Here is a 15,217-nt window from a genome sequence, read left to right as displayed (position 1 = left end):
CAATGACTGCGGCAAAAAAAATCTTCTACTTTTTACCTTAAATATATTAAATTAATTTATATGTAAATATTTTAACTGACTGTCGTTTTGTATTTTGTATATGGATATCTTGTGTGGTCTATAGAATTGCGGCCATACGGCCCGATTCGAAGAATGAGATACGATAACGATAAGTTCTGGTTTAGATAAGTGCTCATTTAGATATCGTTTGTATGTCGTATAATTGACAGAAGCAGCTCGATTCGGGCAACCAATGTCACTTCGACGTTAGAAATATCGTAGATAGATCTTAATGGGATCACAGCTTAATCGAAATAAACGTCAATTTTGACATGTCGTTTAGTTATCGATCTTTTAAAGATCTTTCCAAGATCTTAAGCATGTCTTAATGATTCTTCGAATCGGGCCGTTAATATGGATTTCCGTAAACGCTTGATCATTTCAAATTATTTCCATCACATTAAAAAAAATAATAGGTAATAAAAAAAGAATAATTCATACCCACCACTTATCCAAAGCATCAGTCACCCCTAAATCGTACCAGTTGTAAAACATGTCGCGCTTTACTTTTATCACCCTCGTGATGGGGTAAACACCCCGCCGGGGTAATCTTACCCCATTTGCGATGACACTTGCCATAAATATGTGGTTGGCGGATTTAGTTTAGGGTTCTGTAGACGGATGGTGACAGTTTTGGGTGAATATGGTGTTATTTTTAAAGTCAGTGTGGTTGAAATTCTAAATTCTTTTTTCACAAATTTACTTTAAACTCTCTAAACGATGCCCCAAAATTAACGGAAGATTTGAATGCAATGGAAAACACGTTTAATTTCGATATAAATAAATAAATGAATAAATATTATTGGACATTATTACACAAATTGACTAAGTCCCACAGTAAGCTCAATAAGGCTTGTGTTGAGGGTACTTAGACAACGATATATATAATATATAAATATTTATAAATACTTAAATACATAGAAAACACCCATGACTCAGGAACAAATATCCATGCTCATCACACGAATAAATGCCCTTACCAGGATTTGAACCCGGGACCATCAGCTTCGTAGACAGGGTCACTACCCACTAGGCCAAACCGGTCGTCGATATAATTAATAATCAAACGAACTTACCTGTGAAGTTTGATTACAATTATGCGAGTATCCAAATCCAAGACAACAAATATAATTTACTAGCAGCAGTACACGTTATCGTGCAGTCCAAGTCACACATTTTAGAGATTATAGTATTTAAAAAACAAGTTCGCGCTGTCCCTCTCACTCGCTACGCTGCGTTCCTGCTTCGACATCGCTCCTCCAGTACTCATTATTTCAGAGTTATTTTTGTGTTATTAACAGAGACTATTTTATTTTCATTTTTGGGGATGGGGGGCGGGTCTTTGTTGTCTTGGATTTGGATACTCGCATAATTGTAATCAAACTTCACAGGTAAGTTCGTTTGATTATTAATTATACTTCGTATCCAAATCCAAGACAACAAATATAATTTACTAGCAGATGTTCAGAGCTTTGTATTTAAATTCAAATCCTGAATGCGAAAATAAAATAAAATATCGATATCAAATCAGTATGTTACGAACATACTGATATTATTGATTTTGACTAAAGAGAACAACGTACCACCTAGAAGTTATTAATTTATATCCAATTTAAATAATTATTTATGTATCCACATAGTACAAATGTAAAATGTATGTATAGCATAATACAATTAAGGAGTGAAATTGCTCTTGGTATTTCATTTCGTTAATATTAAAAAAGTATACAACTTTCTTTGATTTCACTGTAGCATATTGATAAAGTTGTATATATCTTAATATTCACAAGGTACAACTATTTTTATGTCATTTACAAGCCAGGACGCCATTAAGTGTAAATGTGTTTTCAAGCTTTAGTTGGCTCTAAATAAGTTTTAGATGGGCATTTTCTGTCTGTAACCATATAAACAAACCATTTTGTATAATTTAGAATTTACCAACGAGACCAACCAACCAATGTAATTACAACGGAGACAAACAAGCATACGGCCTGCCTGATGGTAAACAATCACCGTAGCCTATGAATGCCCGCTACTGCAGAGGTATATTACATGCGCGTTACTGACCCTAAAATATAATCTAATTTTATGTTACGACACTTTAAAGTTAATTTTGAATACAGCAATCAATACTTTCCTCGGTAAATAGCCTTTGAGTGAGGTAGATAAAGGAGAATTTTCTTCATTGTAAAGCTACCATAAATATCAAGGCTATATGTAAGTACTTTAAAACTAAGTCTGGACAATTACCAGTAGAGTATCCTGTAGGTATTAAGTATTTGAAACTTATCACTTTGAAAATATAGATGGACTAATTTTAGTTATTACCACAGATCAAGAAATAGTAATATGATATTATTTATAACTAAATAGCTAATCTCATCTGCTTATGCGTATCTGAACGATGATGGCTACTACGCTAACAAGTGGCAAGGAACTCAGGTAGATTATATGTTGACTTATGATATATTTGTGAACAAAATATCTGGCATGACTTGTAACTTGTACTTCATTTTAAGGAGTAACATTTTTTAACGTTACCTACAATAAAACTGTACAGTGTGCATTGCGACGAAAAATGAAAACTATTTAAGCTTTCTTTTACAGCAAGACAATATGACAACCCGAGCATTTACATTTCAGACAATAATAATGTTATTGTTAAAGAATTTCAACCCTTTATTGCGATTATTAATCTAGCTACTTAGCGCAAGCGACTGCAACACGTGGCAGCATAACTCTAGTTGCATGGTTGCACAATTTACAGCACTTATTTCGCGTCGCGGGATAGCGCATCAACGGCGGTTCACCTCTTGTTTGATGCGGCGATGTTCCCCTGAAGTTTGGAGCTGAGAATCCGTAAGTAAATTGTACCGGATTTATTACATTAGGCTCGTTGATATGGTATATTCTTGACAGCATATCAAAGCTGACGTTTGAAGTTATTAGGAGTATATAACAGCGTGATATGAGTACGAATCATAAATTTGGGTTAAAGGGTTTACAGATATATTTTTTCCTATATGTTGTTTACATACAGCATTTCTTTGTCTGTAAGGGCAATGACATTGCGTACATTTTGTTTAAGGTATTTTAGGCCGCATTAACACCTATTAAATTACCTCAGCGTAACAAGAACCTCCTTTATATTTCATTATTTTTACAAGTCCTGTAAACTTTAGCTCAACCTTAAATATTTTTGCTCTTTAGTCCCTTATATTTACATGCGTAAAGCTACTTCCAATACTATTAAAGTCTTCAATCATTACATTGGCATCAACACTGTTATAGTAGAGCAACGTTATATATCTTTGACGATATCATTTTGAGATATGTATAATGACCGACTGTAGACCGAAGAGCGAAGTGACCGAAGAGCGTAGCGACCGAAGTGCGAAGCGACCGAAGAGCGAAGCGACCAAAAGGAGCAAAGCAACCGAAGAACCAAATGACCGAAGCATTATAACCTCAACACTTAAAATGAAGCACATATAGCCTCGACGCTGCGGAAATGGAGGCCTCGATACGATTATTGTGGAATTGTATAGTACATATAACTTAAAGTGCGGCATATATCTTCGTCACTGCGACAGCTGCGACAGCGGACCCCTTGACACAATTATTGTGGAGTAATGATAGCATCCTCACTATGACGTGGGGCAAACTTAGCCTCAACACTACGACAGCAGAGCCCTCGACACAATGATTGTGGAGTAATGATAGCCTCCTCACTATTAAAGTGGGGTACATATAGCCTCGACGCTGTGAAAGCGGAGCCCTCGACACAATATTGTGGAGTAATGATAGCCTCTTCACTATTAAAGTGGGGCAAATATGGCTTCAACGCTGTGAAAGCGGAGCCCTCGACACAATGACTGTGGAGTAATGATAGCCTCTTCACTATTAAAGTGGGGCAAATATAGCTTCGACGCTGTGAAAGCGGAGCACTCGACACAATGGTTGTGGAGTAATGATAGCCTCATCACTATTAAAGTGGGGCAAATATAGCTTCAACGCTGTTAAAGCGGAGCCCTCGACACAGTGATTGTGGAGTAATGATAGCCTCATCACTATTAAAGTGGGGCAAATATAGCTTCGACGCTGTTAAAGCGGAGCCCTCGACACAATGGTTGTGGAGTAATGATAGCCTCATCACTATTAAAGTGGGGCAAATATAGCTTCAACGCTGTTAAAGCGGAGCCCTCAACACAATGATTGTGGAGAAATGATAGCCTCTTCACTATTAAAGTGGGGCAAATATAGCTTCGACGCTGTTAAAGCGGAGCCCTCGACACAATGGTTGTGGAGTAATGATAGCCTCATCACTATTAAAGTGGGGCAAATATAGCTTCGACGCTGTTAAAGCGGAGCCCTCGACACAATGATTGTGGAGTAATGATAGCCTCATCACTATTAAAGTGGGGCAAATATAGCTTCGACGCTGTGAAAGCGGAGCCCTCGACACAATGGTTGTGGAGTAATGATAGCCTCTTCACTATTAAAGTGGGGCAAATATAACCTCGACGCTGTGAAAGCGGAGCCCTCGACACAATGATTGTGGAGTAATGATAGCCTCTTCACTATTAAAGTGGGGCAAATATAGTACCATGTCGACATCTCATTTATAAGAAAATGTTTATTTAATATGTGTTTTAATTTTGAACTATTAATTAATGTGCATTATAAAATTACATTAAAACTTTAATCAACACAGTTAATACCGATTTTCTGTTTGATGAATATCTTGTTGCACAGTAAACCTAAGCTTCTAAGTACTCACGGAAAGGAGAATTATTATTAGACGGAGTCCACAATATTACACAAATCAAGTATATCTTTCCATAATATATTTCATTTTAAAATTATATTATATTATGTTAATCAAAGCTGTCTAATAATAACAAAGCGGGTAACTAACTGATGATCAAATTTAGGAGGCGACCACATCGATTGGACCCAAGACTCGACGATACCGCGATGTCCGATTAAAGCCTTCTACCTAATCCGTCATGATCCATACGATAGATTCACTATGGCCCTCATATGGGGCATGGGGCGCACGGTATCGGAGCACGCATAGCACGTCCCGTTTGTATACGTCGATTAATGGCATTAAACACTTTAAACTGTCAGTCAGACTAAATAGTCTTCCAATGTCTTATAGATTGTGTATTGATTGACATTACTCCTGTATATTTATACCTATAGGTATCCTCATAAGACGCTCATTAAACTTGTTGGTACTGTGTATGTACATTTGCATAAAGACGCGTTTTGTTATCATTCATAGGCACTTATTACCAATCGGCAAGGATTACCATTGTTATCTGTTTTATTGTATGGTAGGGTAGATCGGACATGGTAAAAGCCGCTTTCGTGAAACGATTACCTAGTATATATTAACTTTATTCAGATATGGTTTGTATATTTAAATCTGTACGCGAAAGCATCTCGTAAAAAAAAAAAAAAAAATTGTGAGTGAACATTGCATTTTATGCAATCATAAAATGAAATCGAAATAATATTATATTAGTAAATAATACTATAATAGTACGTATTACAATTATTTAAAGTTCAAATTGTAATCTATTTGTAGCCCCATACTTATTTTTTCCGTAATTTATTTATTCAAAAAAGAAGGTAGTTGTAGTAAGTGATTTCGTATGAACGTAAAGATTACTTACTTGATTTCTTAGGTAATAAGTTTATTACGCTAAACGAATATACCTACAATTTCAAATTGAAAGTTTAACTGCCATGTAAGTATGGCAAACGAGACTAGACTTGCCGAGCTGAATAAACATCAACTTTTCGTTCGAGGGTACGGCGGTCGGCAGTTCAAATAATGTTTTGATTCTATACTTCTTATTCAGCGCACAATAAACATTAATCGAAACACAATTAGGTACACATATTTAGAGGAACACTATTTTGGCGAAAATACGTGTGACTCGGACTAACACAAAAACATGTAATGAGTACTGGAGGAGCGATGTCGAAGCAGGAACGCAGCGTAGCGAGTGAGAGGGACAGCGCGAACTTGTTTTTTAAATACTATAATCTCTAAAATGTGTGACTTGGACTGCACGATAACGTGTACTGCTGCTAGTAAATTATATTTGTTGTCTTGGATTTGGATACGAAGTATAATATTATTTGTTTATAAAATCATAAAATACAATGAATAGGGTTATGTGTGAAATATAATACGTCGGGCAAATGGCCTCCACAGCTTTGCTGGCACATACGCACTCTGTTCAAAAATTTCCGTGACCATCTTGCATAAATTCGGCCAGTGTTTCCCGCCGTACGATAGTTGTCGTACACGTACGATAATTTGGGCTCCGGTACGTTGTACGTTCCAAAGAGCATTATCGTACTTTTGCGTACGATAATTTCAGCCCTTAAATGCCATCAAAAAAGTTTTTGAAGCAAAATATGACACTTTCCTTGCGAAATAGGCTACAATAAGCACCTTTTGGGTGTTCGGCTCCTTGGTTTACGTCAAAAATATCGAAATTTCCTGTAAACCGTTGGGATCTATCACGACAATACACAAATATAAAACTGTTTTTTGCGCAATTTAGACGAAAATTGCGTTTTTGTTTGATTATACATTGGACATGTAAGCTTATTTTGCAAGAAATTTCGGGAGTAGTGGCTTTTTGACAGGCGTACGATAATTTTTTCATCGGTACGATAATTTTGACACTCCAATACGATAATTCTCTTCCGCTCACCTGGCAACACTTCCTTCAAAGCATGGATTGTGGGCTTATTGGCATAGACTTGGAATGACCACCATGAATTGATCCACTCTCCCTGAATTTTGCAATCACTCTTCTCACAGTTGACTAAGTCAAATCAATATTCCGATTATATTTTGCACGAAATTTTCGAACTGCGCCCGCCAAACTTTCATTACTTTAAGGTAATGGCATTTATTAGTGTGATAAGCACAGATATTTGTTCCTGAGTCATGGGTGTTTTCTATGTATTAAATATTTATATAGTATATATATATCGTTGTCTAAGTACCCTCAACACAAGCCTTATTGTGCTTACTGTGGGACTTTGTGAATTTGTGTAATTAATGTCCTATAATATTTATTTATTTTATTTAATGCGTAAAATGCGTTCAATCCAATCAATGGCAATCTGTATAAGTATGGGATTATTGTGTCCGTCTGTCTTACCTTGGTCGATCTACAAAGTAATCACATAGAATCGACAATTCTCTAACACATCAGGTATCAGCACATGCGCGTTGTCACGAGCAAACAGAACAATGACGTTAAGTCGCCCGGCTGAGCGCAAGACGGCAATCAGGGTAATTCGATTCGGGCCCGCCTTGCCCCACCCTACCCAGGGGGATCAACAATATTCACGCGGTATATTATATAGTTTGTGATGGGTTATCGTTTTACACTAAATAATATGGCGATTTAAACGTATTTTTATTATTTTACAGTACATATGGTGTTACTTTACCGCACTAGTGCGAAAATTAGCATATTACGTTACTGTGTCGAACATTTAAAGGGCCATATGTACTGTAAAACGTTGTACGATACATGTGCGAATAGGTAATTCGCAACTCGTGTCGATTTAAATCACTCCCTTCGGTCGTGTTTTAATTTATCGCCACTTGTATCGAATTTCCTATTTTTTCGCACTTGTATCGTAATGTACTATAATGAAAATCTCATAAAATGACATATGCTAAGGCTGAATGAATACTTTATAATTATAATAAAAAGCTATATCATAAAGTAGTCAAACCGTGTAACTGTTTTATGGGTATCTGATCTGTTTAAGTGTATGTTTTTATGTTAATAATAATTTAAAAAAAATTAGTAACTTATAAAATTAATTTCAAGGTACTAATTTGAAAAAGCGGGTATTGAAATTTATTGTAAAATTTTTGATATATCTTTGATTGAGATAAGATGGAATAAGATAAAAATGTACAAAATTTACACGTCAAATCAATGTGGATTCATTATGATACAATAAAATATCAACGATATTATTATAATAGTACATTACGATATAAGTGCGAAAAATAAGAAATTCGTAACGAGTGGCGATAAATTAAAACACGACCGAAGGGAGTGTTTTTAATCGACACGAGTTGCGAATTATCTATTCGCACGTGTATCGTACAACGTTTTTCAAAACATATGGCTCTTTAAAGTTTCGACATAGTTACATAATGTGCTAATTTACGCACCAAATGTACCTTCCGTAAAATGATATAATATATGCTAAGGCTAAACTGAACATACTTTATAATATAAAGCTTATGTACCTACAAAATTTAATTTCGAGGTCCTATTTTGAAGTAACGGATTTTGAAATATATTGCACAATTTGTGATCTACCCATTCTGGATTTACTATAGGTACTCGTACATAGGCGTTGCCAAGGGGGTACAAGGGGGGGGGGAGACTCCCCCAAAATTTCTAACCATATGTATGCGCGCAATCTTTTGTTTCCTTCTATACTCCATTTTTTAAAGATAAAAAATTTTCAGGTTTTTTTTATTTATTTATTTATACCACTACTTTTGAGGTTATAAAATTTGTATTCTGAAATACCGGACTATAACTGAAAGTGGCGACGGGACTGGAATCGAACTCCCGAACAAAACGCAGGCGGTCAAACAGACTTCCGTGTCACGCCCCCCCTTGTTATTTACACGCCGCCGAGAAAATCAACTTGATAGTGGCTCTACTATGTTTTTTTATTAGGGTTCCGTAGCCAAATGGCAAAAAACGGAACCCTTATAGATTCGTTATGTCTGTCCGATTATGTCACCGCCACCTTTTTTCCGAAACTATAAGAGCTATATTGTTCAAACTTGGTAAGTAGATGTATTCTATGAACCGCATTAGGATTTTTACACAAAAATAGAAAAAATAATAATTTTGGGTGTTCCCCATACTTAGAACTGAAACTCAAAAAATCTTTTTTTCTTTATCTATCTATAGAGTATCTATAGAGATCTAGTAAGTAGTTTTTTTTAATACGTCATAAATGGTACGGAACCCTTCATGGGCGAGTCTGACTCGCACTTGGCCGCTTTTTTATTTCCTATTTCATTTAACCAAGTTGCCAATCGAACTGATGTATTTTATTGCTCCGAGAGTACATGTACAAAAGTTACGTTGTTTGTGTTGTGTTATTCTTAGTTATAGCAAAGATAATTTATTGTAATAGAGAGATAAAGTTTAAGAAAAAAACGTGTCCCTTAGTTTGACATCGAAAACAGATGGCGCTGTACTGCGCCATATGTTTGGCGGTCAATGAATTGTCAAACGTCAACTTTTGACAATCAGAGTTACTACAAAATGTGTGGAGCTGTACAGCGCCATCTCGTTTACCTGTCAACACCGAAGCACGAAATTGTCTTAGATTTTACGCATCTTACTCAATAAATGTATCTTTGGTTATAGTATAGGTGAAGTGGATTATGTATATGGAATTATGTTGAATAAAACACCTGTTTCTCACTGGTTCTTTAATTACCGTAAAACTACCCAACTATAGTCCAATACTGCAACTATGGTTCACAAGTTCAAAAGGAAATTAAGTATCTATACCAATGTTCCTTTTGGTTTACTCCTAGTTTTACCTTCCATTTATAAACATACTTTGCCTTAGAACTACAAAATCTAGTAAAATACACACCTGAACGAGAAAAATTGAGTTTATTTGTGGACCATAGTTGGGAGCTTTAGACTATAGTTGGGTGGTTTTACGGTATTTAAAAATACGCGCTTTTAGTACAAATCTAAATCAAAACGAGACACTATTTTTCATGTCATTGTTTTAAAACTGGAAAACGAACGCCTGAAGGTTTCAATACCGAACAATAGGTACTTACACATACCTACATAGTTATAGTGTAGTATAACTTATAGTATTTTGTTTAATGTTAATTGCTTGTCTTCATTATCGCATTGGGAAACTGTAAAGATAGCTGTACGATTTATTCAATAAAAAAATGTCTAGAATTTTTAAGTGGGGGCGTAAAGCCGGGAATTTAGAAAAGAACAAAAGATTAGGAGCGCCGCGCGTGAATTGCGACGGAATATTTCGCTACCGTGCGGATTTTAACTTTTTTCGTCAATATCTCTGAAACTTAATACTTCTGTTTAAAACCTTAACAAAACAACATGTATTACGTGTGTTTTTGTTTACGTTAGTCAAATGCCTCAGTTATCATTACCTATTTCATGCTAAAATTATATTGATATTGTATGCAGGGTAACGCTATACAATTGAAATAAATGAATATTAGACATATTGTCGTGTATTTTTTTGTATCAATCCGACCTAACCTACCTACTAAAACTTTTAGACTAGCGTCTCCTGAGCGTCGACGTCTAGTCAACTCTATAGCTGCTGCTTCTCGACGCAACGTTAGCACTGACGCTGAAACTCAAAAAACGCTAGTGTAGGGTGGTTTTGCTTAGAGTGTATCCCGAACTCCTGATCTTCCGATCGACCTATTTATTTGAAAGCAGAGCATCTCCCCACGGGAACCGGCGCCATATTGGAAAAGATTTACGTGTCTTAGACAAGCGTTCAGGTTTTGTTTATGGCCGAATTTATGGGCGGGCCCAATTAGCGACGACAGGGACGTGGGTTCCGGTCCGGACGGGGGTACGAGAATGTCCACCTTATTCTTAAAAAAGTGTAGGTGGGTGTGTTATAGTAAACAGGATTACTTATACTTAATATCTACTAATCTTATGGAAAATTCATTAAATTAAGTTCGCCTTTAGTACAGTGTGTTTTCTTATATGCAATAAAGATTAAACAAATAATCTTATAAATGCAAAAGTACTAACACCAAGGTACTCTGTCTGTCCGTCTCTTACCTTTTTGCACTTAAATTACTGAATCGATTTAGATGAAATTTGGGTATGAAAATAGTTTGGGGTCCGGGGTTAGGGTAGTTTCATGATACCACGCACTTATACTTTACTTACACTTATACTCATTATATTATAATATAAATATAAGTATAAACTCCAATATTGATATCGCTTCACTACAGCTTATAAAACAGTCTCCTGCCGCGTCTACGTCTGTCTGTCTGTATGTTCGCGATACACTCACGGACGGAACGGATTGTCATGCAATTTTCATCTATAAATAGAGTAATTCGTGAGGAAGGTTTAGGTGTGTTTTCGGTCGCAAGTATTACCTATAGCACCCTAGGAAAAGGAAAAACAAACAACAATAAGACCAACTTGGATAACTCACACGGGCAAAAAAACTCAAGAAGGCCTACTTACTGAAAAACGTAGCTTCTTATTTATCTAGGTACGGTCACGTCTGAAAATATCGATACGAACAAAGTACCAAAAATATGTATACACTACCTTAATATATGGGCAATAAGGTCGTGTATACATATTTTGGCACTTTGTTCGTATCGATATTATTAGATGTGACTGTACTATACCAACAAAGATGCAACACTAAGCTAGCTATATTTTAGTTTAATGACATCTACTCAGGCAAAGTCACGAGCAAAAACTACTAAAAACATGGTAACACTAACACTACAAATAGTAAAAATCAAACATCGTCATAACCAATTTCTATAATTTCCATCGCAATCACATACAAGCTTAAACTAACAAGATACAGATAACAATACAAATTAACACTACGCAATGCAATTAAGCTAATACATATTTATCAAAGCGCCGCTAAGCCTATAAAAATGATAATTATCAATTAGCTAACAGCGACATTTGTTAATGTTTATTTTTGTGATAAGTTTCCGAACGCATCTGTCAGTTTTGGCGGGAGCGGTGACGTTTGGGTCTTTTTTAGGGGTGATGTTGATTGAATGGTGAAATTTATACGGTGTTTGTACTGAATTGGATAAGATTAGCTATATTTATTTCTAATTGGAAATTCCATCATATTTTTACTTTAAAATAGCCCAAAAAAGACATAAAATTGAAAAATAAACAATGATCAAATTCAAAATTAAAATTATTAAATTGAAAAGGAAAAAAAAGATCTAATATGATGATTTATAAGTTTAAATTTATAGAGTACAAATAGCAAGTTCTTTATAAAAAATCCGTAGTACGGTTACAGTTTAATTTTTTTCACTCGATAAACACGTCGAAGCAAGAAAGAATGCAAGTCCTTCAAGGCAAAACCTAGAGTTACATCCGAATTTTAATAATCTCAACCTGATTTTGTATTTACTTGACCTTGCACTGGACAGGCTAAAGCACCAAGTAAAACACTACCTATTTTATTTTTCGATTACCCACTCTAGCCTCCTAAGGCCCAGCCATAGAAATAAAAAAATCCTAAATTTGCCACTAGAATTTGAACCTATAGTGCAGGGAATACAGTTGATTTGATTTTGTTTGAAAATTGAATGAAACAAAGCCAATGCAACTCTGTTCGAATTGAATATGATTTAAATTTCATCGAAGTGAATAAGTCCTATAGGTAGGACCTTGGGCTTTACGAGGCTAGTCTTCAATTATTAACTATCATATTAGACATAAGTATAACTCACATCACATAAGATACTGCGAACGTCAAATCAATAATAAATCAGGTGAAGATTTTTGAAATTCGAAGACGTCTCCTGAGAAATTTATAAACAAATTATAGGCACAGGCGATCGTGCTCAAGTGCCAGAATCAAAAATCAATAACGCATGATTGTAATGTTGACTGAACGTGACATTTCTTGGCGTAGCCGTAATGGCCGCTTTAAATTCGTTTAGTTTTATTTTGTGTTTGTAATGCGCTTTAATCGTTGGCCGGGATGTTTGATTTATAACTGGTTATTATTGACTTGTTTGAAATATTCTGAAGATTCAATACTTGCCTCGTTTAATTTCAACAACTCATCCAAAAAAAAATATGACTACAGATGCAAAATAAAATAATATTTCTTACTTACAAGTAGGTATATACTTATGTTTATATTGTTAAAGTAAAAATACAATTACGAAAGCGTGTAGTAAATAAAATAAATGTAAATTGAATTCATAAGAAGTTTAATATATAGTCTGGCAAACATACTTTGTCAGTCCAAAAAGACTCGAAATTAAAATTTTCTTTGGGAGGTCAACCCTTCGCGTCTATTCTTAATTTGCCGCCTTTTTCTACTGACGGAAATGGCTCGCCATATTATTTATATCATAATGCGTAACTATTAATATTTGAATTCAGAATTTCACTAGTCACTTTGTTTCAGGAGCACCCCACGCATTGCTCGGCAAGACTCGACGCCCGCGCACTGCCTTCACCTCCCAACAGCTGCTGGAGCTGGAGAAACAGTTCCGCATGAACAAATACCTGTCGCGGCCCAAGCGGTTCGAGGTCGCCACCAGCCTCATGCTGACTGAGACACAGGTATATCTATCGCTCTATTACTCAGGCGCACCGCACGCTCTCCTCGGCAAGATGAGATGCCCACGCACTGCCTTCACCTCTCAACTGCTGCTGGAGCTGGAGAAACAGTTTCGCATGAACAAGTACCTGTCGCGGCCCAAGCGGTTCGAGATCGCCAACAGCCTCATGCTAACTGAGACAGGTATATCTGTCTCTTTATCACTCAGGCGCACCGCACGCTCTCCTCGGCAAGACGCGACGCCCACGCACTGCCTTCAGCTCCTAACAGCTGCTGGAGCTGGCACAACAGCTCCGCATGAACAAGTACCTGTCGCGGCCCAAGCGGTTCGACGTCGCCATCAGCCTCATGCTAACTGAGACACAAGTATATCTGTCTCTCTATCACTCAGGCGCACCGCACGCTCTCCTTTGCAAAACGCGACGCCCGCGCACCCTTCACCTCTCAACTGCTGCTGAAGCTACCGAATATATTTTAAAACATATTTAAAACCGGGCTAACGCGAATTTATTTTGTTACCTTTATTTCCGAGTTTTCCGACGTTTCAACGCAGGTTTCACTGATGGTAAATAAATTCGCGATATACCCAGTTTTAACCTCTTGAACGCCAAGAACACCTAAAGTCATAGTTACTAGTCGTGCCCACAGCGCCAAGGACAACTACCTATAGGAATCATGGCGGACGCTGTCAAAGTAATCTTTACACTTTCGAGTAATGTTTAATATTAGCTCGCTTGCACCCGGTACCTTAGCGTTTAAGTGATGTTTGTGTTTTAAACATAAAGCGTTCAAAGGGTTAAAGATCTTCGCACACTATACCAATTCCACACCAACTCAACTCACTTTTGGTTCACCTTAGTGGACGACGAGTGGACGACGCGTAGACCACCCGACAGTTCTAAATTTTAAACATTGTACTATAGCTATAGGACATACAAGATAAGGCTTTAATTTCAATATTTAATTTTGAGCCGAGTGGCTGTTGAGTTGTAACAATGTGCTAAGACCTTAAATATGTTTTAAAATGTGTTCAAAACGCAAAAGTGTTAAATGTTATAGAATACCGAATAGTTTCCAAATATTCGTTGGCATCTCAAATTTTACTCTGACATTCGTTAATTATTTTAACAAAATGAAATGTAATTCATTTTAATAGAATTGTAGTTTCAAACCCAAGATTAGTAGAGGACATTTTGACTAAGTATAAAGTTTCATGACAGAACTAGGATTACCAAATGTAAAGTCACGACTATAAAACCCCTTAGTATAGTTTCACTCTCTCGATTACAAATGGGGGATGGCAGTAATGTAGTAAACACGCTTGCCGTCGGTTTGAGGGATAATCTCAGAGGGTCTCTACTGGTATCATAATAATAAATGTGGCACTTGTCTTTTGCTTTCACTCGAAGTATTTTGTATTTTTTCATCACACTTGCTCGAAAAAGATCTTATTTCATGCCTATTTTGTTCCCACTTGACATATTTTTAATTTATAATATTTGCATGACTTAATTGTAATTCAATAATTGACCGAAGCGTAGCGTAGGTCTACGTTTTGACTCGCGCAATCTGCTTTCGTATGTCCGGATGTTCTCCTCTACAGGTCGCAATTCTCAACCGATTCGCGTGAAATTTTGCGACCATATTCTATGATCAAATAGAATTTTTTTGTCGATCCGGTTTTTGGAATTTTTTCAAAATGGCGGAGTCATGGTACGTCGCGCCTAAACAAATAGCCGTATCGATA

The 15,217-nt window shown here is 36.3% G+C and overlaps 1 protein-coding gene and 1 long non-coding RNA gene across 4 annotated transcripts in view; one reads left to right on the top strand and one right to left on the bottom strand.

Moving 5' to 3' along the window:
• Window positions 1-15,217, bottom strand: part of LOC133532138 (uncharacterized) — a 245,128-nt gene that overhangs the window by 36,288 nt on the left and 193,623 nt on the right. The gene's annotated exons all lie outside the window — the stretch shown is intronic.
• The window catches only part of LOC133531921 (pancreas/duodenum homeobox protein 1), a 52,360-nt gene that overhangs the window by 32,344 nt on the left and 4,799 nt on the right, over window positions 1-15,217 (top strand). For 2 of the 3 annotated variants that reach the window (XM_061870347.1, XM_061870348.1), the window contains one exon: window positions 13,315-14,992. In XM_061870347.1, the coding sequence (XP_061726331.1) occupies window positions 13,315-13,829 (515 nt within the window). In that variant the 3' untranslated portion in view covers window positions 13,830-14,992. Of the gene's footprint in view, window positions 1-13,314; window positions 14,993-15,217 lie in introns of those variants that run through there. The other variant, XM_061870349.1, reaches the window with a different exon arrangement.

The sequence above is a fragment of the Cydia pomonella genome, chromosome 26, assembly GCF_033807575.1.
Source record: "Cydia pomonella isolate Wapato2018A chromosome 26, ilCydPomo1, whole genome shotgun sequence".
NCBI lineage: Eukaryota > Metazoa > Arthropoda > Insecta > Lepidoptera > Tortricidae > Cydia > Cydia pomonella.
The sequence above is the reverse complement of the archived record's forward strand: the minus strand, read 5'-3'. Positions and strand labels throughout refer to the sequence as shown.